Source organism: Aulonocara stuartgranti (genome assembly GCF_965226115.1).
Source record: "Aulonocara stuartgranti genome assembly, chromosome: 4".
NCBI lineage: Eukaryota > Metazoa > Chordata > Actinopteri > Cichliformes > Cichlidae > Aulonocara > Aulonocara stuartgranti.
The window spans coordinates 23,271,952-23,297,518 of record NC_138942.1 but is presented as its reverse complement, the minus strand read 5'-3'; the positions used below and the strand labels follow the sequence as shown (position 1 = coordinate 23,297,518).

The following is a 25,567-nucleotide window of genomic DNA, read 5'->3' as shown; positions in this document are numbered from 1 at the left end:
GCAGTTAGCTCTAAAACTGATCCCGGTCCAACCATTAAAGGTCGCGAGGATGCAGAGGAGGTTATACTGGACGCCCCATGGCTGATCTTGGAGCTGTCTGAAGGCAGGACAGGCAGGCACTGGGTGCATGGGTGAGGAGAGGCTAACTGCACACACGCACACAAACACGCACAATGTAAATATTAACACACACAAACATGCAGGCACATAACTCCACCTGTAAGCCCTCCTCACACAGTGACCTTAAATGCGTTAGTGTGTCTTGGTGTGTGTGTTGCGAGTGCAAAGTGTAGAGTGCTTATAGCAAGTGTTTGTCTCTGAACTATTCCTTCAAAACAGTTTTTTTCTGGTCCTCCGTGGTTGATTAGCTGGCTCAGTGTACTGAAGTCCCATCAAGGAGCGACACAGCAGCGACGCAGTGGTAACAGTTTGTCATTTTCTTCCAAAGAAACACCAAACATGACACAGTGATAGTTGTTTTTGTTTTTTTTAACCCAGAACAGAACATTTCTCTCTGCGCCACACCGGGCAAAGCTGAAGCTGTGAGCATGTATGTGTGTGTGTGTGTGATCATTAACGAGACTACATCGTTGTGTGCTGTGTTCTTGTGCTCCTATACTCATGAGGACCAATAATCCCAAAGCTTCGAATTCTATTTCAAGTTAAAGTTTAAGTGTGCAAAAGTTTGATTACGCTGTTCGGTCACAACTGATATCAGCTGATTACCTTTGATGATGATGGCATTATTTTGATGAGCTTACATGATGCGGATGTTTATTTCTGTCCAGTTTTGTTTTTGATTCTGCAGCACATCCTAAAGATTGTCAATTATCTTGGATCATCATGCTTGTGCTGTGAGAAAAGAAAGGAATCATTGTTGGTCATTCATTTTAATCACGTCATCAACTGACCCCCATTTCTTGGAGGGGCACATAAGGTTGCTGAACCTAGATCAGACCAACTGAAGAAACCCCAGATGTAAAGTAAAGGCTGGATCTATCTTACCCTGATGCATAAATCACTCTGTAACACGGTAAATCTGGACTCATCAGACCACATGACCTTTTTCCATTCCTCCAGAGTCTGATCTATATGCTTCTGAGCAAACTGAAACCTTTTATTCACTAACTAGCCTCACTAATACATGCTTTTCACAGCTGTTTAGTTCTCTTGTGCGTGTTTAAATACCCTTACTTTTGCTATTAACATAGCCGTGAGTTCTACGATTGGATAACAATCATTCTGGGGGGTTTTCCGACCATATTTTTCCTGGAAGTCGATGCATCATTGTTTCAGGTTTTAAATAATGCATCGGACAGTTCTTAACCCTGTTTTTATTCTTTAATTAACAGTCATTACGTCTTCCAAACTCGTGAAACTGGAGGGTTTACTGATGCTTGTAGCCTGCTATCTGAGGCAGTCTTCTCCTGTGCAAGTGCAAACAACAAAAACTAGCATTGAAGCTTTGGGTAAAAGTCCTCAAAAGTAGAGGAATTTGTATGTATAGCTACTTGGAATGCATGTGTCCGTGTGGTGTGTGTGCGTGTGTGTGCGCTGCAGTGCTGAGTGTCCTGCTGGCAAATTGTAAAGTGACCTCTGGCACCGGTGAGGTGAGGTTTATGTCCATGAGCGATCGTCCGAGTGCTCCACTCCTAATGTCCCTCCTGTCAGAAACTTCAGATGTGATTAAAACAACACAACCTCACAATCACATCAAAGTAGAAAATGAAACTAGAATAATAGAATATTAGAAAGACTACAACCCCTGCTTCCCAACTCCGCCCCCCTGCGATCAACCCTCCCCAGCCCCCGCCCCAATGAATAGATTACTATAATATGTGACAGAGTTTATCATCCTCTGCACAGTGGCACCTTTAGAATAGAATAGAATAATTTTTTTTTACTAATAATATATCAGAGTATCAAAGCTTTATGAAGAAGAGATAGACAGTGGCCTAGTCTCAAAAAGCACCCTGTGCTCTACTGAAGTAAACATCATTACAGCGCGGGCTAATGGGCCCGCGTGCCCTTGTAAGGCGTCTTTTGTGTAGCAGTCGAGTATCCCTACAGAGTATAGAGATTAGGGTGCCATTTGAGACTAAAGCAAATGTAAGCACTGGAAGCAAATGGATATGGCATGCATGGTTTGAATGGTCAACGCTGACATGGCTCATGGATGGCAGTTCTGAACTTCGACCCTAAGCAGACCCCTCGAGGTCTGAGCCGATGAGAGCTACGAAGCTACCGCTACTGTTGAGTCAGTAAATCCTACGCGGATTAGAGTACTTACAACTGCAAACCTAAAGCTAACCTGGAGGTCGTGATACATAGAAAACATCTGGAGTAATATTTGGCACCAGGCATATTTTGCTAATTTATGTTTGAATCTTAAGCAACTGAAATAACTCTTAAATATGCTACCTTTGCTTAAGGCAATAGTCTTCATCTCTAATTACGTCACAAAATTACTCATCTAACCTAAAGTTAAGTCAAAAAAAAGTAGCAGAGTAGAAAAGCGTAGTCTGATTTTCCTCTACTTCAGCTACTCTTTTACACAAAGCGTGCTGTATTAGCGGTTAGCTTGTTCAACAACGATTGTTTCTGTGCAAATGTACTTTGCTTTTTCTCCCCCTCCCTCCCACGTTACACCCTTAAAATGAAATTGCTGCAGTGCTGAGCATAAAAAGCCCTTGTGTGCTCCTGTCCTTTAAAAATTAAAAGCCCTTGCTTGGAGAAAAGTAGGGTTTTTTTCCCCCTTTCACAGCCCATGACAAAAGCTGATGCCCCTAGTTGCAGTTGCAAAATTAATATTTACATGTAGAGGACAGTAGCAATGCACGTTTGTCCCTTTAAGCTCCCTTTATGGCGTCGGAGACAGGAGATAAAACAGCAGCATCATAAATTAAACAGTGTGTGCGAGGTTTAAAACATATTTTATTATCAGAGTAATGACTGTCAGAGTAGTAGCTTGACAGTGTCGGGTTGGTGTTGTTTCATGTCGACTTTATACAAAACAGTGCAATGGCTGTTTATGGGAAGGTAAAAGAACAATAACTGAAAAAATAAAAAAAGCATTTTTTTTCCTCTTTTGAGTTTCACACTTACTTGTTACTCACAGTCCCAGAAACAGGTTGAGAAAAATGGTGTGACTAGATACTCATGCTCAGGTTTCACAACCCTCCCTGTCTCCTCTCTGTAGATTTTATGGCTGTGTTGCCTTTTTTCCTCACAGTGTCAAATTCTGTCGCCTCGTGTCGTGAGATAGAAGATTACTGAGTAAAGTGAATAATTCAGCTTGTTTTCTTAATGTTTTAGAATATGCCTCCTTTTACTAAAAGGCTGGAATACTTCAGAATTACACTAGTTGCCACTGCTTACAAATGCACAGATGCAGCATTAGATTGTTGGGAAACCCAGTGGACTGACTGTGTAAATATTAGGCATATAGTAGTAGATCAGGGGCTTTATCACAGTAGTTTTTTGTGCTGCTTTTCCTGCAGAAAAGTAAGGCCATTACACACCGAGCATGTGGCAAAAAACCCAAAATGAAATTCTAGATCTTTCAGATGCGAATTTGTCGTGTTAGGTATATTCCGCATTTTTGCAAAAGCCGCATTTTTGCAAAAAACGTCCTCAAAAAAGACGCATCAAGCCACAATGAACTGGTCCTGATGTTTCTAAACAACAAAAGGAAAGAAGCAGAGATTCTGGGTTCATTCAATTCTCACGAGAAGGCAGCAGCATGGAGAATTTCATGGTTTGATCCAGGAGTTGAATCTTTATCACGACTGCTGTCGTACATATTTCAGGATGTCAGCAGGGCAGTCTGAGCTCTTCCCACATCTGAGGAGGCAGGGAAATTATTTCAGAGTTGACTGACCTGGAGCACCATCTAGCTGTATGTCTGAAAAGAAACAGTACTGTTGCGTTTCAGTATGTTCAGTAAGTGCGTTTTGAGCTACAAGCGCACTTGTAGCCACATGCAGTGGTCTGATTGGTCAGATCTGTTAATTCGAATGCAAAAAAATCTGAAAAAACTGTGCTTGATTCCATAAATGAAATCCAAATTCGTCTTGCAAAATTATGCGGTAGCTGTGAACGCCTGCATTGAGAATAGGCGAGTATTTTTAACAAACAAAATATTGGTGCAAATTTTACATGTCCGGTGTGTAAAGGCCATTAGTCTGAAAGGCGTCCAAACACTGCTGCTCAGTCAGATGCACACAGTGTTCTCCGGTGCCTCGATGCGTGGATCGCAGCAGTATTTGACACTGGTCCTCTTAAGGCTGGAGAGGTGGCAGTGGAGTAAGTAACTAGTTTGTCAGCCAGTGTGTGAGCAGTGGAGATGAAGAGCAATGAGGAGGCTGTGAGTGACTTAAATAAATAATACAATTGGACTATCCTCCAATTCCATCTCCCGCTGCTTAATTTGTGTGCTACATACGAACAGTTTCCTCCTATTGGAGACGTCTACTTTAGCTTGTGTTTACTCCTGCGACTGTAAATCTGACAGGTTTTAATATTAAATCAGAAATGTGTTCACCAAGAGGTAGTGGGCAAACAAACGGTGCTGCCTTAAAGCCTATTCACAGCTCAGTGGTCTCCCCTCCACAGTACCCTGAACCAACAACCTCCAGAAAACCTAACTAGTCTCCAAAAACGCCACCAATGGAAGACAGGAGCTAAATCTAATGGAGAGGATGGGAAGGGTGAGAGGAGGTGTGGAGGTGTGGCTACACAGAAAAAGGTGAGAGGTGACACATGGACGCAGACAGACAGCTTGGCAGACAGACCACCTCTTTTTAGGTTTTAGGTGAAAAAATAAATAAATCAAGAGGTGGCAGAAAAAACAGAAGGAAGCACCAATGGATCTTACGTTACCATCTATAAGAGATTCTTTAGGTTGTTGAGTCAGACCTTTTCTACCCAGCCTGCAACAGCTAATCCACGGTTTCTTCTTTACTCATTGAAACCGCCAGGTAGGTTTAACCACTGACCTGGAATCAGCGCGATGAGGGGAAAATGTGACCAGGGAAGAGCTCAATTCATTTTCAGTTCAGTCGTGAAGCGAGCTTTCCGATCGATCAGTATGAAAGTTTATATACAAAATGTATAGAAAATGATAACTGCTTCCACAAATGCACTGGTTTAAATGGGCAAACCGATCTTCAGTTTATAATTTGAATCTAGCTGAACTGAAAAGGAATCAGAGCCCACGACAAGGTGCTGACGTCTTCACGTTTACTGTAATCAGAGGGTCAGCTGGGAGCTCTAAGGCCGGTCCCCTTCCCTGACCCGACTCTGCTGCTATCCAAAAGGTCAGGAGGACAGAGGTTCACACAAAGTCTGTCACCCCTTCTCCTCAAATTCACATTGTAGTTTTTTTTGTGGCGCTTTTGTTTTTTTTTTTGTTGTTTTTTTTTAAAGAGAAGTTGCCCCAAACAGAAAAAACACTTAATATATTTTACATTTCCACTAATTCCCATTTCTCCTGTGAGGAAAAAGCCTGAAAATCAATTTATGAACATAAAACTCATGAACATAAACCGAATGTGCCTTGATATATAAGGAGTTACAAGTATTACTACAGTGATATGTGCTGGGGCTGGGAACAACTTCTCTATTAAAACCAACCCTGCTGCACACACTCTCACAGGGCTCAGGATTCACAGTTCGAAGGCTAAAAGTTCACAGTTCACAGTCAAAGTTTAGCAACCCCCCCCCCCCCTTCCCACCCCATAACCCTGTGTGTCCCCTGCTTTTGCTTGCACTCCCCCCCCCCCACATTTCTCATCCTCCTCCTCTTTGATACTCTGATTGGGGTGATATCTGTAGCCAGCACCTCTCAGACAGGTGTGGTTCTGCGGTTGGGGTCCTTGCTGTAGTCTTTAGTGAGCGTGCTGCTCTGGAGGAAATCCCTCTCCGAGTTAAGCAGCCCGCCTAAGCCGCCAACAGGTTTGCTGCCGGCATTGCCGGCCTCTCGTGGGTTCAGCGTGTACATGGGCATCTCGGAGGCGGCGGGCCCTGTGTAGCCACCTTTCCCCAGTGGCGAGGCATCGCGGCTGGGAGCCTCTGAAGAGCGAACGCTGGAGCGGCGCCGGAAACGGTAGCGATAGGAGGGGATGCGGCTAAAGGCGGACTTCTTGATGAGCTCAGTGCGGGACTTGGCCCGGAGCTTGCGGTGCTTCTCAATGAACATGTGCACAGCCAGCACACCCACCATTTCCGCCATAATGAAGGAGAGGGCCCCGAAGTAAAAAGACCAGCCATAGGAGTAGGACTTCTTGCTGTCACTCTGGCCTGGGTCGCCAGAGTTGGCTGAGATATAGACAATAATTCCAATGATGTTACTGAGGCCTGGACAGACATAAAGAAAGAGAAACTGTGAGAGCCACAAACTAACAAAAATAACACAACTACAGTATACTAAGAGACGGTCATGGTACCTGTGTATTGGACCCAAGGTTTAGAGCATTCATGATTATTTCTGGGTTTGTGACCTGATTTATGTTAACTTATTTAGTCATTTGAATATATTATTAGATTTTGTCTTTGTTTCTAGTTCTTGCTTTCTTGGTTGATGAGGTTGGTTCCCTTTCCTGTCCAGCCTGTCCTCGTCTCAGCGTTTCCTTTGTGAAGTCTGTCCTTTCTCCGTGTTTGTTCACTTTTCTCTCGTTGTGTAAACTCTGCATTTCTGTTCCTATTCGTTTTATTTTGACAGACTCTTGTCCTGTGTGTGTTAAATTCAGTTTTCCTTCCACTTGTCTAATTGGTTCGATTCAGTTCAGCTGTGTGTTTTTCCCCAATCTGCCCTCGTCTCCTCTTAAACCCTCAGTTTGCTTGCTTCTTTATTGTGTCCTCCCTTGTGTTGTGTGTCCTGTGTTTCTTCTATAGTTCCTAGTTTGTAAGTCCCTGGCTTTTGCCTTTCCTGAGTTTTGTGTTTTGGTATTTTGATCCTATGAGTTCTAGAAATATTGGGTTCAAAACCTACCTGCCGCCTGATATATCATCTAATGTATTTTTTTTCTTTCAGGCACACAACATAATCAGATTTCACTATTTGATATGTATAGTTATTTATTTACTTGTTTACCCTCTGCTCAGATAAGCTTTTTTGTGTTGGTGGCGTTCCAACACATGTGGTCAAAAGGGAAGTTGCCCTCTGGTGGACAAACTGTGCCACATCAGCCAGTGTAAATAACCGATACCGCTAGAATAACAAATAGCTGATCGGCCGATAGTTTCAGCCCATCGATTGGTCAGGCTCTAGTGAGCAGTGTGCAGTAATTGAATACTTTAATTTCAAAACCTCAGTAACTGAGGCTCTTCTAAAACACGGTTTGTTGGCTTAAAAAACCCCAACTCTAAAATGTCCCTTCCCTTTATCCTTTACAGCACTGCCAATCAGAGGAAACGAATCAGATCATGTAGACACTCAAACAGGTCCAGTTCCATTTATCTGTTAGTGCATGAACGTTGTAAACAACATGAGCAATTTAGTATCCTAACTTACAACACCACACCCTTTTTTTTAATAGTGATTTTTGTCTGTTAACCTTCATTTATTAAAGCAAGGTGTGTGGTGAAGCTACTGTGGGATATCTCTTATTTGTAATGTTTTTGTTGGCTATTGTGTTGTCATTTTGTGCCACTGCATGAGCCTGTACTGTGTTATTGCTGACCAGTTTGTTCAGCGATTTCATTTGTAATCTTTCCAGCTGCATCTTTAGTCCTGTCTGGTGGACATGGTGCATTTTTCTGCAAAAGACAGTCGCATTTGTTAAAAACTAATGAAAATACAATTTTTCTGTGACTAATAACCTTTTCAGTGCAATTAAAGTGAACTTACTAAACCTTAACATGTGAGTCAGATAAAAAAATGCTTAGTTAAAACTAATAATGTTGTAAAGATTTAGCGGTTTTGTTTTTTTTCCGCGCATCTCAGGTCTTTAATTACAATTCTGGCTACCGGCGAGACAATCGAGATAAGACGATTATCTGCGTTCTGTTTTGCAACAATGCCCCCGTTTTATATTGCGCTACATAATAAATTCAACCAATGTTGTTTACAGCAGTGCCTTTACTTTAATTTGCTTTAAATTGATTTTTTTAAACTCCTATTCAACGTTTAAGGAAATCCATTGTTAAAAAAGACATGGGTTCAATAAATGCATCAGTAAAGGTTAATGAGTGTTTTTAATAATTCCGATTACAAAACCGACCAATAATAATCACCTTGCGAGACCCCAGGAGACCCCGGGAACATCACCAGGATCATTACAGTACGGATACGTAAGTACAAGGGTGTGTGCAAAGATGCTTTGCTGCGTCCCAATGAAAGACTCTATAGGTGTGTGTGTTTGCACTCTCACACCCTCACAGTGCATCACAGTGGCATCATGGCATTCTTGTTGATTGATTAATCAGCTACTGTGTCCCATATCCACACTTTGGTGCCTCTCATGGGCTCTTCTGTGTGCTTTAGATGCTCAATGGGCTCCTCAACAAATATCTGAATGCTGTGCCTCCTCCGTTTAGAGTCGGCCCACAGTGACACAGCTGCACACACTCAGACACATGTGGCTCACACAGACAGCCGCCTTGTTGTTATCTCAAGCTCCTTTCACCAGGTCAGAGAATGTAAGGCATTTGGCTGGTACTGTATTTAAATGAAAAAAAATGTGGTATGAGGTGCTGAATTTGTGAATTAGTAAGTGTGGTTTCATGTACGCTGTTCTGATGACTGACGATCACTGTAGCTAAATTCCTAAGAGGAAAGAGGACACACATGGACACGCAGAGACACTCGCAGTGATGACTAACCTGCTGAGACGAAGAAGATTCCTGCGCTGAGGATGACGTTGTGTCGGCTTCGGTAAAACTCACTGGCAGCCACGCAGAGCCCACCCAGAAACAGCAGACCCACACTCATGATGGGGAAAAGACTGGAGGCACGCACAGCACCTGCACATACACACAAAGAGTGGAAACGCGTTCATAACAGGTGCAAACTTTTTATTTTGCCGTGTAAAGACGTCGCCTTTCAGATCCATCAGAAACTGATGAAGGATCATTTGTGCTGGAAGAACAGTAGCTCCACCATTACGTCATCAAAATCACTGGTGCGCATCACTTCTGTGCTGGATGGAGGATGGAGATGCAAGGGGAAGAAAAAAAGAAAGAAAAAAAGGTTCCACTTTACACACGCGAGGCAGCGGGCTGCTAAATGCTCGACTGAACCTGAATTCTGAACATGTTAAAGCATTCAGAGGATTTGCTAGAGAGAGCAAGGGAGAGAGACCGAGAGACGGACGGAGAAGGGGAAAAAAATGGACAAGACCCAAGACAGATGGAGAGTCACGCTGACATATGCGAGGCAAAATAATGAATGTGAAAGTGAGGCTTCAGTGGGAGTGAAATATTTGTCATATGTGTGCAGGATGCGATAACATATTGAGGAATATTTGCAAACAGCTTGTTGCGCAGAACTGAGATTCGGGCTATTTTGAGACACCGAATATATGAGGAGAGCCCATGCATCAGAGTTTTATCATATACGGTTGTGTCTTCACAAAAAGACTAAAAGTAAACGAAGCAGATCATTGTCGCTTTTTTCTCCATCTGTTTTCTTTATGTTTGTTGTTTCTTGCGTGGCAAAACATTCCCGCCGTGACCGAGAGCTGCAGATATTGCTCGTACAGACTCCGCCCCTATGGCCCACAACCCTGGGCTGCATGAAATGCTGGTCACTAGGTCTCTGCTCCTTATTGGCTTATCAGCTCTAAGGACTGTGATCTAATTGGCTCCCTCTGGGGATGTTGCTCTGTGTTCAGTGGAGCAATGAAAAAGAGGCACAGGCTGAATCCCTTCCCCTTCTTTTCTGTTGTTGTTTTCCACCTTTACTCCTACAATAAACAGAGAGCTCACTTCTCTGTGTTTTCTACTAAATACTCTCTCTTTATCTTTTTTTCTTATAATCCTTTTTAACCTTATGAAGGCTTTTTTAGGTTCAGTTTCTTAACTACTTGCCATTAGTTTGTGTTTCTTCATTATGTAGTGTTATGGAACGCCATTAAGGTCATAATTTGTTTTGTTGTTCCTGCTATTAGACATTGTAATATTGCCAGCTGCTGTTTATAAACACTGTTCTGGGTACATAATTATACCAGCTGGCATAGAAATGCCAGTCACAATAATATATATATATATATATTTTTAAGAAACTACCCATTTCCCATTATCCTTTGGATGAGAAGAGTGATAAAGAGTACTGAGTGAAAGTCTTCTTCTTTATATTTCCTTATGTTTTGCTTGTGACTTGTGACAGTGACCTATGAAACATTCAAACATAAAAAAGCCAAATTACATTTTTTTATAGGCATACAATACTATTTTTGCACCAACAAGGTGATCCCCAAAGTGTTATTAGCTGACACATTTCAGCATGGTGTGGAGATCGGCCTGAAATCTGAGGTAAATGGACAAGTGGATGACAAATGAAGAAGTGGGAGGCCCCCCAAAAATATCTACACCAGATATAATCACCCTATTAGAGCACGTCGCTCTCGCTCGGCAGGCCTACTTGTTGTTCCTAGAGTATTTAAAAGTAGAATGGGAGGGAGAGCCTTCAGTTTTCAGGCCCCTCTTCTGTGGAACCAGCTTCCAGTTTGGATTCAGGAGACAGACACTATCTCTACTTTCAAGATTAGGCTTAAAACTTTCCTTTTTGCTAAAGCATATAGTTAGGGCTGGACCAGGTGACCCTGAATCCTCCCTTAGTTATGCTGCAATAGACGAAGGCTGCTGGGGGATTCCCATGATGCATTGAGTTTTTCCTTTCCAGTCACCTTTCTGACTCACTATGTGTTAACAGACCTCTCTGCATTGAATCATATCTGTTATTAATCTCTGTCTCTCTTCCACAGCATGTCTTTCATCCTGTCTTCCTTCTCTCACCCCAACCGGTCGCAGCAGATGGCCCCGCCCCTCCCTGAGCCTGGTTCTGCCGGAGGTTTCTTCCTGTTAAAAGGGAGTTTTTCCTTCCCACTTGTAACAGGGCAGCCCTTAGCGACTGGAAACACAGTGAGACAGACCAAGGCAAGTGTAGTGGAACAAAGTATTTATTTGCTATATGGCTCTCCTTAAAACAATTAACTTGTCGAGCTTCTTCACAGCACAAAAATCCATCCTCTAATGACAACTGGCAGCCTTAAATATGTTCAGCTGTCACAGACTTAACCATTATTCCACTCTCAGGTAAATTCTTAAATCCCAACCTTCCACCACAGTATACAATATATCAATAAGAATAAATAAATACATAAATACATTTTCACATTTACATATTAATAAATACTTCACACTTTAATGTTACACCAAACCCAATATTATAAAAACCCAGAAACCCAAGCACAAAAAGATTCACCACACTCTCTTTACCAATGGTCTCTCCCGGAACCTTTAAATGGTGTCTGGACCCCCGGGGAAAGATTTGCCCAAACACCTTGAAGAGGACACAGGCAAGAAAGGTGAGTAATCATTAACTTACAAACACTTATTTGCACCACTTTTATCCCTAGATTTCACACACACATTTGCCTTAGTTTTCCTTATTGGTAAACCTTAATCACAATCTCAATCACCATTCTTCTCTCCTGACAGACAACCACCACATTCCTTGATGAGGAGCAGCTGTGCAGGATCTGAAACAAGGCCACCAACTGATTTTAAAATTCCCAATAAATAGTCAATAAATATTTAAACTTCTTGTGTGCAAATCCATGCTTAAAGTGCAATGCTCATAAAGTGCTTGATAAGGTGCTTTTAATAAAGTGAAAGGTGTGCTCTAAAGTGCTATACAGACAATACAATATAAATAAATGCAGTAAGGGAGTCCTCTTCCTTACACCACTGTTGCCAAAGTGCTTGCTCATAGGGGGTCATATGATTGTTGGGTTTTTCTCTGTATCTATGAAGCACCTTGAGGCGACTTTTGTTGTGATTTGGCGCTATATAAATAAAATTGAATGGAATTGAATAAACAGTATCTGAAAGTCATATTCTTAAGAAATGGAAAATATCCACACTTGACACAGGACCTGAGACAGAGATGTGGCCTTTCAGTGGATCCTGTTATTGTTTGTCAAAGTGAAAGAATTGTCAACTTTTGAACCACCATGCAATACCATCTGTAAATTGCTAGACTGGCAACAGATTCAATTTCCAGCACGATCACAATCACAGTGCCAAGACAGTACAAGCATACCAGGATAGATAAAAACACAATAAAACATATCAATCATGGAATGGCCTCCCCAGAGCCCAGGCCTCAACAATACTGAAACAGTGTGGGATTACCTTGATGCTAGCATGGTGGCTCAGCTGTTAGCTAACTTTTGCCTCACAGCAAGAGAGCACTGGTTTCAAACCTGTAAAGGGACATGCTCCATGGAGTTTGATTGTTTTCTCCATGCTCACACTCAGGTTTCTCCTGCAGTCAAAAAAGCATGCAAGGTGAATGCTGCCTTGGCCTTGTCTTGCCAAGCAGATTTGTAATCTCAAGAGACCTATTTAATGGTTAAGGCAGGATTAGAGGTTTATTGCCTAACAATAATGTGATAGCTGGAATATTTCAGTGCAAGTTTGTGCGGCGAGGCAAAGTAGCAGGCCACCATCAAAGGAAAAACTTCAGGGGTTCAATCACATGCCTTTTAACTGTAATCAAAACAGTATGCATAAGTACTGTGCACATAAGGTGAGCTGTTAAACGCCTAAACAGTGCTCCATACAAGAAATGACAAAATAAGTAACTGGTGTTATTTTAACTGTATTTGTAACACCTCCAGTGTTCAGCTGCTTACTGACTACTGCTTTCTCTTCCCCAGAGAAAAAAGGTTAGTGGGAATATCCCACTCCTAGAAGAAAGATTAACTGTCGGTGTTTTGTGATTTTCAATTGGTTACATTTAATTTAAAAAAAAAAATCCATTGTTCTGTACTCTTTCCTCTACATTAGTCTTAAGTCGCTACTACAAAATAGTGGATGGAACTAACTTTGTGATCCTTAACCATACTACCCCTGTAGTTTGTCCTGCAGATGGGGCTAGAGAGGGGGCACAGTAATGTTCATGATTGCCTCACACCCACATCATGCCTGTGTGCTGTTTCTAACGCAGACTTTACAAAATAATTCTCTTTTCAAGCCGATATGAAACATTGTTGTCACACACCTAACAATGGAATTGGCTTTACATCGCTTGGGAACATACGATGGGTTGAGATAACAAAAAAACAAGTTTAGTGATTAGTCAGACAGTTCTACTCTAAATATGGTAACACTGGCCAGTAAAAGCCTAGTTGTGAATGCACAGTGCAGTGTGTGCTCATATCAGACTCACGTAGGAGGTATTCAGCTGCGTCTGCTTCATAGTCAGCATCTTCTGGGAAGTGATCAATTTTCTTACACACACCTCTGAAGGTTCCTGGAGAAGAAACACACATCAGTTTAGATAGTATAGTAGTAGTTTATTTTGAACAACACAGACATGAAAAGTTGTTTTGTTTGATAAATACTAATTTTCGGATGTATCTCATTGTATACACGGACAACTCTGTGGTACTGTCCGATCAGTTCCGCAGCATTTTTCTGAATGTAAGCAGAGAGTATAGCCCTGCACACTATACAATTCATCCTGCCACGTGTATCATTCGCCACAGATGCCCCGATATTGTTCAGATCATGCGGTTTCTCCCTTTTTCTTCTTCTCCACACTTTTCTAATCTTACTAGTACAAGTTAAAGACATTTTCTGTGAAAGTCCAAGTGTAACTAGTGGCTTGCACCTTATTGTACACCCTCTGTATTTTTGATTCATTAAGGCATTATAGAGTTTTGATTGATTGTACACACCTCCTCAAGTGTTCTTGACTTGGTCAGATGTTGTTTTTTAACCATGGAAATAATTCTGTCAACATGGTTTTTAGTCGTATTTTTTTTTAGTCTTTTGGTGTTGCTGAGCTGCTCAGTGCTCCTTTTTAAGGATGTACCAGATTGTTTATTTGACCACTTCTAAATGTTTGCCGTTTCTCTGTAAAAAGGGTGGTAGGATCTTTTCTTTTAAGATCAGATCTTTTATAAGCCTCATTTGTCATGGCATAATGAGAGAACAGGCCTCACCTGGACACGATTCTAGTCAGCCAGTTGTTCAATTACTTTTGAGCCTCTTAAAAATGTGGGACTGTGTTTAAAAATGGCTCAGTTAATGTGATGCTCATGTTAAAAACTCCTTGAACTACATCTAAATCAGGTTACCTCTTGACTATTTGACTTAAAAACTACTGTGGTGGTGCAAAGAGGCGAAACTAAATTGTATGTACGCACACACATGTTGTCAGAGGTATAGTTAGAAGAGAAAAGAGTGATGTCACTGTTTAGTAGTGTTCCAGCAAATGTATTTCACAAACTACTTAGCAGCTTACCCTGAAGATGCTGCTTAGCTCTACACCACCATCTGCTCAGCTCATACACATCCTACTACTGAGAGTCTTACAGGCTTACAAGGAGTCAGACCTAAATTATCCCAAGCATCTTTTGCTGTATATTCTCACACCCTTTATTCTATCCACACACACACTATTTGATGCACATTCCCATCAGTCACAGGTGTACCTGTGCTGACCAGGTATCAACAGCATAGCAGGAGCATACAGTGAGGGTCAGAACAAGGTTAGGACAAGGTTTCAACAATTGCTTTCTATCATTTTTAGCCACTTCTTCTTGAAAGCGTAAATGTCATTGCCAATGGTCACATTATTTGACTGACTTGACATCCAATATAAATTTTGGGAGATGGAGCATGTGCACTTCCTGTAAGCAGATGTGAAAGTATATCGACAGGCAGAGAGAGAGATGATAGATGATGCAGGGCAGAGCTGTAGCCTTCAGGCTGTGTATGGGAAACACTAATGAAAAGCCTTATCACACCCAGCACACACAAACGCACACCGTTTCAATGTAAAAGACAAAAATGCACAACGGCTAAAGTAAAGACATCAAATGAACACACACGCGCACCGAGCTCATTAAAATGATACATGAACACTATCAATCATGCATGCAAATAAAAGCTCCGTGTATTTAGATTGCTTATATGAGTGCATGCTGGTTCGTCCATGTGTGACTGAGAGTGTGTGTGCGTTTCATGCAGAGAGTGACTCATCCTCCTCAACACACCGACTCACAGAGACACACAAACACACCCACCAGTAAACTCTGTGTGTGCGCTCTCGTGTAGGACCGTGTTTCTATGTGCATGCACGTGCACGCCCGCGTGAAACTACACTGCATGCAGCCTCCTTCCCACCCATCATTCAGTCCCATTCACACATGGTCAACACCACGGGGGCTATGAAAGAGAGCGGCACTGAGGAGGGATGAAGGGGAGCAGCAGAGAAAGAGAGATGAAGAAGGATGAAGAGAGAGGAAGTGCGGGCTGAAAGAGGTTTGGTGGTAAAACGGCACGGGAGAATTAGAGAGAAATAGGAGGATAGAGGCTGGCAATGAACAAAATAAACGACTCGAGCTAATTGCTTCTTTGCACATGAAGAGGCTTTTTCCAGCACCCACACTCAGAAAGTCATTCATAAATTGATTCATCCAACTCATGCAGTAGGGGATGGAAACTAACATCTGACTGTGAAACTGATTGACTTTTATGGTCTTTTATATCTCCATTTATTAAGATAATCATCTGCAAAAAACATGTGAATCAAACTTTGTTATGCATCATTCTTAAGGCAATATACCACCACAAATGTATGCATAATATCACCTCAGCACACCCTCTTAATCCAAAGTGCAACACGTCCACAAATACATACTTCAACAGAAACTATTTGGTGGTTTGAATTTTCTCCTATACACCGAGCCCTTTCTCTGCTCCCCTCACCAGCCTCCATCCTGTTTGACAGTGTTGAGTATGAGCAAAATAAGCTTTTGTATTTCCAGATCACACAACCCATTGCTGGGAAAATACTACAGCTGGCAATTTGAAGATTATAATTTAGGCTCCACTCACAGAATTCCGGAGACTCTTTAGTGAATCTCCAGCAACCATTGCTCGCTGGACAAAAATGTGTATTCCATGACTAGTTGGAGAGTTTCTGGCAGTTGCTAGTTATAATTGGTTGAAAAAAGGTACCATGCTACACCAAATTGCTTTGGTTGATAGCAGGTTACCCTGCTTGCCTAAAGCATATTTTTCCAGGTGTCACCACTTCCCAGCTTCTAGTTAATGAATCTTTGAAGGCAACATCAGCAAACAAAGCAGTAACAAGAAGGTTAATGATGGAGCACTTTCTTTGCAACCAGGAATTTGGAGCACCCACTCTCCAACCTGTTGGAGAACACACATTTTTCCTTAGCAACTAGAGGTTGCCAGGGGTCACCAGCTGGCCTCTAGGCCTGTGTTACTGAAGCCTTGTTTATCAAAAACGATTTTTATAGCCACCTACGCATTAAACAGCTAAGATAGAATGCTTATATTTTTAATCAACGAGTTGCAGTACACCGAGTTGCAGTATACAGTATAGTCGTTGATAACCAAAACAAGCATCGCTTACATTTTATAATTCAAATCATGTATTAATTAATCAAGCAAGAAGATATTCAGAATTATGTGCATAACCAACAGGCTTACTGCCACCCAGGTAATCACTGAGATATTCAAATGCTCGAATTGAAACCGAAGGGAGAATTCCAAAACTCCACACATGGCGACTGTCCCAACCATAAAGAGTCAATCAGCTGACCTGAACCATGTTTTTTTGGAACCAGGAAGCAATGAACTGTTTTTCTGTAATAAAGAATTCACAGAGCTGTCAATGATTTATTGTGACATTTTCAAGGTGCCCTCAATCCACCAAGAAAGTACACACTGTATTCTGTTTAACTTTTTGATTTGTAAGATTATTAAATTGCATTTTTCTGCCTAACCAATGAAGCCGTGTCCATTATTAATGTAGTAATGATTAGAGATGGACCGATCCGATATTACGTATCGGTATCGGTCCGATATTGACCTAAATTACTGGATCGGATATCAGAGAAAAATAAAAAATGTAATCCGATCCATTAAATATCACGAAAGCACCTCACAAAACTTGCAACACGCCGTAACTCACCTCAGAACGTTAGCACGTTGGAGCAGTATGCATCACGTGATAGAGCGGCTGTGGCATGCCAGACCGTCGGTGGTCTGGATAGCATTTGGAGCTTCGCTAGCAACCCTGCATTTCATCTCCGACAAAGTTATCCCGAGAGAAGTAAAGCAAGTGTGTAAGTCCATCTCTGAATGTTTGTAAAGCTTTCCTGCGTTAAGCTTAACAAACGATATATGGAGCGACTGCCTCTTCTTGCTGCTACTTCAATCATGAAACTGCTTAATGATCAGCTGATCGGCTTTTCTGTCGCGAGTCCGTCTCTCTGGTTTGTTTTTGGCCCACTTTGCACCAGAAAGAGGAAACCAGCAGATAAACAACAGCAGCACGTTTAAGCTTGATAAGCTGTTGTTAGAATGTATTTAATATTACTTTCTACACCAGGATCTTTTTCTACGTAGCTGACGCTGGTAACTGTGCAGGGGCGGATCTAGCAAAGTTTAGCCAGGGGGGCCGATAGGGCATTAACTGGGAAAAGGGGGCACAAAGACATACTTTTCTTTCTTATTCTCATTTAAAATGTCTAGCTTTTAATAAATAATTATCTGACACCCAAAGTTTTAATTTGATGCAAAATGAATAGAAGTCCATTACTGTATATAGTGACTATTAAGTCTAATATATATATACCCTAGTAAGCTATAGTACTTTTTCCTTTGGGAAGGTACCATCTGTGCAGTGTGCAATTTTGTTGAAGAAAGATGTTGAATCTATTTAATATTTTAATATATTGAAAAAGAATTTATTTCTGTGCATTTGTTTTTCACACTGCATCAAATTAAGGTTGATTACGTCGATTAAGCATCATGAGGTGGAGCGTGAGGGGTGGTTCCCTATTTTTTATTTATTTTTGTTGTTGCTGGGAGTTGGAACCCTATTAGTTAGGTTGCTTAATATTTACGCTAAGTACTCTTTAAAATACCAGAATAGGGAGGATGGTGTAGGTTTAAGTTTATTAGATTGATCAGTATTACTGAACTATGAAATATTTTTTTTTGCATACAGGTATAACAGAATAGCTTTAGTGTAGTTGTTGTTTAAAACTTGAGAACCTATACAAAATTCAGCAAGATATTTAAAAAAACAGTTTTGTTGATTAAAACACACTATATCGGATTCATATCGGTATCGGCAGATATCCAAATTTATGATATCGGTATCGGACATAAAAAAGTGGTATCGTGCCATCTCTAGTAATGATGCAGGCGAGTATATATGAGTTTTCTTGGTTTACTGTATCCATAAAGTGATGGATGCAGTATATTACTCAGTGGTCTGGTGGGAGTAGCCACTGATCATGTCAGCAGCATTTTTTTCAGCTTGGACCGGTGACTCTTCGTGTCCTAGTGAGCACTGGGATTAAAGCTTTCTCCCCATTCACTTAGATAATGGCCAAACTATCTGCCTGTGTATTGCAAAGATAGCTGCCAAATGGTGAGACTTGCTTCAGGAAGGACTTTGATAATATCACCAAATGCCACTTAAAAAACAAATTTCCTAACAATACAGTTACTCATGTAGAAGTACATGGCCATCTATCTTTAGTACTTTAGATCAGTGGTGCAATTGGGAAAGACTGTGTCCTCCAGTGGTGTGACTCAGCAATTTGTTCTATGCCATATGTTTTTATGGCAGTAATAAAATATTTTCCTTTTTGGGATTTAGGCACACTGGATGAGTTTCTTGATAGTGAGAAATAAAAATGATTAATGCGGATGGTTTACACGGATGTTACAGGTGGAGTGGAAGGTAACCGGAAAATCGGCTGCTGATGCTGTAAAGCGTCATCAGTCAGAGCTGCTTTGTTTCAGGCGGCTGGGAAATTCATTATAGCTCCAGCCTTTTTAAGTGAACAGATTTGCATCAAACCATTATGATGATTAGGGCACTGAGCGGCACAATAAAATTGGGGATGTACCAATATATTGGCTGATATCGGCTTTATTCACTGCTACCAGATGACACAGGCTGATAACATGTTGTCTGCAATCAATTTTGTGCTGGGTAGATTTTCAAATATACCCCTATGAAGAGCTGGAAGACATTTAGGTTAATTCTCTTATAATAAAGATTTCTTTCTTTCTCTGAAGCAAAGCGGAAATAAATAACAACAAAAACAAAAATAGCCCGGCTCACGGACATGTGGGAGGAGGGAACATAGATAGATGACCGCTTTTATCTCTCTCTGGGACAAAGAATCGAAATCACAACTGAGAAAACACAGTTAAAAAGCAGATGTGCGCACATACACACACACACACACACATTTTGTTTTTGTACATGATGTCACACTATCCATTTTAAAAAACAAAGACATCTGCTAAAAATAACTTCAAGACTCGTGTGCTGGACCTTCAGGTTAGTTGAAGTTGCCATCACATCACTAAATATCTAATATATCTTCAAAACGTGACACCATGCACAAAATGTCAACATGCTGCGATTAATAAAGAATGTTTGCTAAGCTGTGATCGATATGAAACTTCACCACAGAGGACAGGACGAGGTGTAGTGCTATTTGTATAAGTGGACCATTTATAATGTTATGGTACTGCTGTGGTGGCTACCTTAAACTGTGACCTGTCATCAATAGTCAGTGTTGGGGAGTAACGGAATACATGTACCGCCGTTACGTATTTAGAATACAAAATATGAGTAACTGTATTCCGTTACAGTTACCGTTTAAAAAGGTGGTATTCAGAATACAGTTACTTTGTTGAAATAAATGGAATACACTGGGGTACTTTCCTGTTTCATTTTGTCGCGGGTCAGGACTGTTTGGGTTTTGTTTGACAGCTACGTTCTTTTGTTCCAGGCGGCAGCGTTACGGTTGCCATGGTTACAGGGCGACGCTCTCTCTCTCTGTGACTGTGTGTTTCCTGGGTGAGAGAGCGCCTTTTCGTTGTTGTTGTTGTTGTGCTAAGCTAACAGGCAGAATGCTACAAGCATAGCTCTAAAGAATGTAGCATCATGTTCAGTGTAGTCCGTGCTGCTGGGAGAATGGACTGCCATACACGTTATGTGTCTGTGAGCGCTAGGAGGGACAAAAAGGGGAGTGGAAAGGTACGAGCAGTCATCGAGCAAAAACGGGAGCTGGAAGCATGTAAATATAATAATAACCACTGCAGCCAAGAAGAGTGCCTGACGAGCCCAGTTGTAAGTAAGCTATTAAGACTCGACTGTACACTGTGTTCGTGTTTTCCTCCGAAAACAACAAGTTCCGTTGGAGCAGTCTTTCAACGCCTCTCTCTGTCTGTCGCAAGAAAAGTTGACCCACACAACAAAGTAGAGCTATTTTTCGGCTACCAGCCGACAGGGACCCCGCCGTATTATGCTGGGCTTACACTGTGCGATTTTTTCAGTCGCGCGATCCAGCTCCTGCTCAAACTGTACGATTGACTCGCAGGGGTTAGAAGTTCATAGGTCACGATGCAGGGTCTCACACTATACGGCCCGATGCTCTGATGCGACCTGAGTGCTCACACTGTGCGTCCATAAAAATGAAGGTTATAACAGAAATTCTGTCGCTCGCTCTCCCTCTCCGTCTTTCACTCACACAGACACACCACCACCATCAACTTTGCTAAATTGCTAATGAAAAACATTGGTCAGGCAGCTGTGATTGAGCAGCAGTGTCGATCCAACTATTTTCACGGTTGTTGTGGTCGTGATAATTTTGTGAGGCCACATCGAAAGGGCTCGGATGGTTCTACAGGTTGTGCCTCCATCGCTTGTGTCCAGATCACACGCTGCACTGCCGTGCTACGCCGTCTTTTTCGCTGACATTTGTGTTTGCGCGTGCGCAGTGTGGCAAACTGCGGTGACACCCTCACGACCAAGCGATTGATGATCGGGAGCTGGTCGTGAGGTGTCAATCGCTTCTCGTTACCCCACGTATACTACACGATGCACGACGCACGATGAAGGCCAAAATCGGACCGATCGTCAAAACGATCGCACGACTCAAAAATCGGCTCAAAATGGGCCAAAAATCGCACAGTGTGAGCCCAGCATTAGTCAGAGGTCCCTTTACTACAGTTCGGAGTCGCGGACCTTCAGTAATAGTAATAAATCACACAGCAATAGTACATTCACGTTGTTGTAAAAAGCATGATAATATTGTAGCAGGTCAGGGCTGTTCGGGGTTCTGCTTGTACAGTTATGTTTTGTGTATGTTGCCATGGTGACGGGTGACGCCCTCTCGCTGCGACGGTGTGTCCTTCCGGGGTCAGAGGGCGCCCTATGTGTGTTGTGGTTGCCGCGCTGAGCAGTTAGCTAGTGGCTATGGAACGCCAGGACTGCCATAATGAATTAATTAAATACACCATTAAATAATTAATTAAATGTGGCAATAATTAATTAAAATTGGAATTAATTAATTAAATAAATAGTTATGACACATGTAATTAATTAATTATTGACACATTTAATTAATTATTTATGTATTTCACATTTTAATTAATTATTGACACATTTAATTAATTATTTAATGATATATTTATTTATTTCATTTTGGCAGTCCTGGCACCTGGCTCTCATCATGAAATAATTTTATCTGTCAGCCTCACCCATCAAACTCAGGAGGCGGGGTTAACGCTGCCCATGCAGCTTCTCTAACATTTGATTGGTTGCCGTGCAAAGTAAGTCAAAACAGGTCGATCCTAGATAATCGATTGCTTGTGTAGACTTGGGGCAGCCAGTTATCCCAGAATGCAGATCAAATCACAGGCAGCAATGGTGGTGGTGTAGTTTTTCTGTCACCAGCTACACTTTTAACAGTGTTTTAGCCGCGAATGTCGCGCCGTACGTCTGGTCAGGTTGTCAACATAGAACATGTTTGCAAAAGTGCTCAGATGTTTTCAGAGATTTCACTAGCTCTGCTAACAATTAGCATGCAGAGTGCACCGAGGGGGTTACGTTAACCGGTTTGTTTACATATTCCACTCTCCGTGTTCCACATGTTGCATTCGCAGATTCTCATTTTCACCGAACGATCGTCTCTTTCCGCCTGGTCTTGTGTCTCTGTGCTTCTGTAACATAAAGAACGAGCTGACATTTTTCTCACGAAACCAGCGATCAGCTCAACAGACCCTCAGTTTACCTGCATGCATCCTCCTCCTCATCTGTCAGCTGTTTAACACCTGCTGCTAATTCAAGAAACACGCCTACGTTACCTGGTGATAGTCACAGTTTAACTGGGCAGCCGGTGCTCAATATAAAGCAATGTCAGCGCATTTTTCTGCACAAGATAAGTAAATATAGTGTTTTCCCCGAGCGCAGAGCTGCTGGAGCTTGTTTCCTTACAGAGCACTTTATAGGCGAACCAGCTTCATCAGCGACTGATGTCCAATCACCGGCACACAGCTTTGAAACCTCAGCTGAGTTTTAGCTCTCAGTGGTTAAACGCTGGACTTCATTCACTCAGGTTCTGTCTGTCGGGTCACGTTTACTTCGCTGTTTTATTTACAACTGAGCAAATCGGTTTGGCTGAGGTTAAAGTTACGTTTCATAACTGCATAGTTTCACAGACGTTTAACGGTTCACTGGCACATGTGTTAGACTGAACTATCATCTGTTTTTTAATAGTTATTCAACTGTATTCTAAGCACCAGCTGTCTGTTAGAATGTGATTTTTTTCTCTCTCTGTTGGCAGAGGTATAAAAATGCGCAGGAAAATCTGACGTGCATGACAAACTTCACCGACGATATTTAGGGAGGAATAAACACACATCAAACATAAATGAACCATTTGCCTGTCTCCATAATTGAGAGCATTTTCTCTTCTTACGTCAATACTCTCTCTCTCTCTCTTTTTTTTTTTTTTTTTTTTTTTGCTTTTTCGGTCATGTTATGTTTACCTGTCAAAGGCTTGTTACAAACTATGAAACACATCGTGCAGACTTCTGGATGTTAGAAGAAAACTAATACTGCTCATGAAGGAGACTAAAGGCAGGAAGGTGTCCTTTAAAACATGTTAATAGGACCTCCCTGTTTATATCATAGTTTATGATATAGCACGTGTATTTCAGTAATAGCCTGCTGAGGCCACTATACGTGCTGGCCTCATATCAAATGTGAAGGCAGACTGAGTCTATGTTTGACGTTTTTTATATCTAATCTTCCTTTTCAAACATTTAAACAGCAGCGAGTCTGCAGCTGAGGGAATACAAATTCAAACTGTCGGAACAGGTTTGCTCGTTTCTTGGATTCATTTGGTGATTTATTAAATGTATAACTGTTATTCTAATCTGCTGCTGAGTCTCTTACACTTTTCTTTATGCTGTATATTTTCACGTCTCTGGAATAGTTGGCAGTTAGATAGTCAGCTGGGAAACTTTGTGTTAACTCATGGAGCTGAGGATATCGTGGATATGCTGACCTCGCTGCGTGGTGTACAGGGCCGTTTACCCTCATGATTAATATTCACAATAAAAATATTAGCCGAACATCATGAAGTCTGTATGTGTTTCATAGTGTCGAACAACCTTTGTACAGTTAAAGCCAGCAGTTACTACATGACGGAAACACCAACGTTATCTCTTTTATGTGTTTATACACAGGTCACGCTGATTACTGAACAAAAACCCAAAGATCAGATGTTAAACAGATTTATTTGCTCTCTCTCCTCCTTAAACATGTTTTTAATGTTAGTTATAATTCAGAATTGGCGACTGAAACACGTAGGACACATAAGAACTTCAGGAAATAAAACACCGATAAATATAACCTCAGTAAAAGAAGTCAGCGGGGGTTACTACAGCTGTGTACCGGGGCCTGCGCTTTGTCAGTGGGATTGCTTGCGAGGCGAGCGGGTCTATCCCACGCTTTGCCGTGAGACTGGGCAGACATCTCCGAAATCATCGAAACACTTTTGCAAAGAGGCTGTATCTTGACAAACCGACCAGACACATGAAGATTAAACCACTACATTCTCGGCTAAAAAAATATTAAAACGGTATTTGGTAACACACAAACAGGGTTTTTCAAAGCTCAGTTCTGTTAGCTTCCACATGCCGGTTGTTGTGTGCTAGAAACAATGGCCACCAGGCCAAAGCAATGGTTTTGACTCGATCAGCGTTAACCCCGCCCCCTGAGTTTGATGGGTGAGGCTGACAGATAAAATTATTTCATGACGAGAGCCAGGCGTCAAGACTGCCAAAATGAAATAAATAAATATATCATTAAATAATTAATTAAATGTGTCAATAATTAATGAAATGTGTCAATAATTAATTAAAATGTGAAATACATAAATAATTAATTAAATGTGTCAATAATTAATTAATTACATGTGTCATAACTATTTATTTAATTAATTAATTCCAATTTTAATTAATTATTGCCACATTTAATTAATTATTTAATGGTGTATTTAATTAATTCATTATGGCAGTCCTGGCGTTCCATAGTGGCAGTGTGTTCTTCTGCAAATGTAATAAACGGCTGTGCTCCCTGGCTAGCTCACGGGAAGCAAGACCAAACGATACCTCCGTCTCCTCCTTGTCTGAACTCGCCACAATATATTAAGTAATCCAAAGTATTCAGAATACGTTACTGTCATTGAGTAACGTAACGGAATAGGTTACAGAATACATTTTGGGGCATGTATTCTGTATTCTGTAATGGAATACATTTTAAAAGTAACCTTCCCAACACTGTCAATAGTACAAAGCCAGGTGGAGTGGAGAACACATATGCCATAAGGCGATTCCAGAGGCCTGGGTTTAAATCCTCTTTGCACTGTCCAATATAAATAAAGGTTAAAAAACCTAACAAAACTAGATTTAAAAAAAAGTATAGATAAGATCGTTCATATATTTAAAAAAACACAGGTTACTGCATAAATTCATATTACAAATATGACCTTATGCACAATTTGGATGAAGACCCACTGGATGAATGAGTTTGATTAAGTACTGTGCAATACTGTGGAAGGAGGAGCAATTCTTCTGAATTGTAGACTCTATGGAACAAGCTGATCGATCAGTCAGCCGAAGCAGCTAAAATAAATAAATAAACAAACTACAGATCATATTTCTCAAAGCATGCTGTTAAAATTCAGTATTGAAGTGTGAGATCTATTTTTAGAGGTATCATCCAGCAGCTATTACACAAACTGCTTCTTAAGGGATATCGCTTGGTGGTTTCCGCTTGGGTCAAAATGTGCTAACGGTCTGCTGTCTGGTTGCACTGCTGTTTTTAAAGATTTATGCCTTCAGGAGAAACAAATGGACTGTGAGCTTCTGACTGAAAATATGCAAGCAAGCGGGATTAACACACACTCAGAATGTTGTGAATTTCTCTGTGAGATTTGTAGCATCTATCAAAAATATATAACACTGTCATCCTTGT

The 25,567-nt window shown here is 41.3% G+C and overlaps 1 protein-coding gene across 2 annotated transcripts in view; it reads right to left on the bottom strand.

The window, feature by feature from the left end:
• Window positions 1-2,772: 2,772 nt before the first annotated feature.
• cacng3b (calcium channel, voltage-dependent, gamma subunit 3b) overlaps window positions 2,773-25,567 on the bottom strand; it is a 41,566-nt gene continuing 18,771 nt past the window's right edge. For both annotated transcript variants that reach the window (XM_082531638.1, XM_082531639.1), the window contains 3 exons: window positions 13,397-13,480; window positions 8,824-8,964; window positions 2,773-6,357 (listed from right to left, as the gene is read on the bottom strand). In XM_082531638.1, coding sequence (XP_082387764.1) covers window positions 5,846-6,357; window positions 8,824-8,964; window positions 13,397-13,480 — 737 coding nt within the window. In that variant the 3' untranslated portion in view covers window positions 2,773-5,845. The remainder of the gene's footprint in view (window positions 6,358-8,823; window positions 8,965-13,396; window positions 13,481-25,567) is intronic.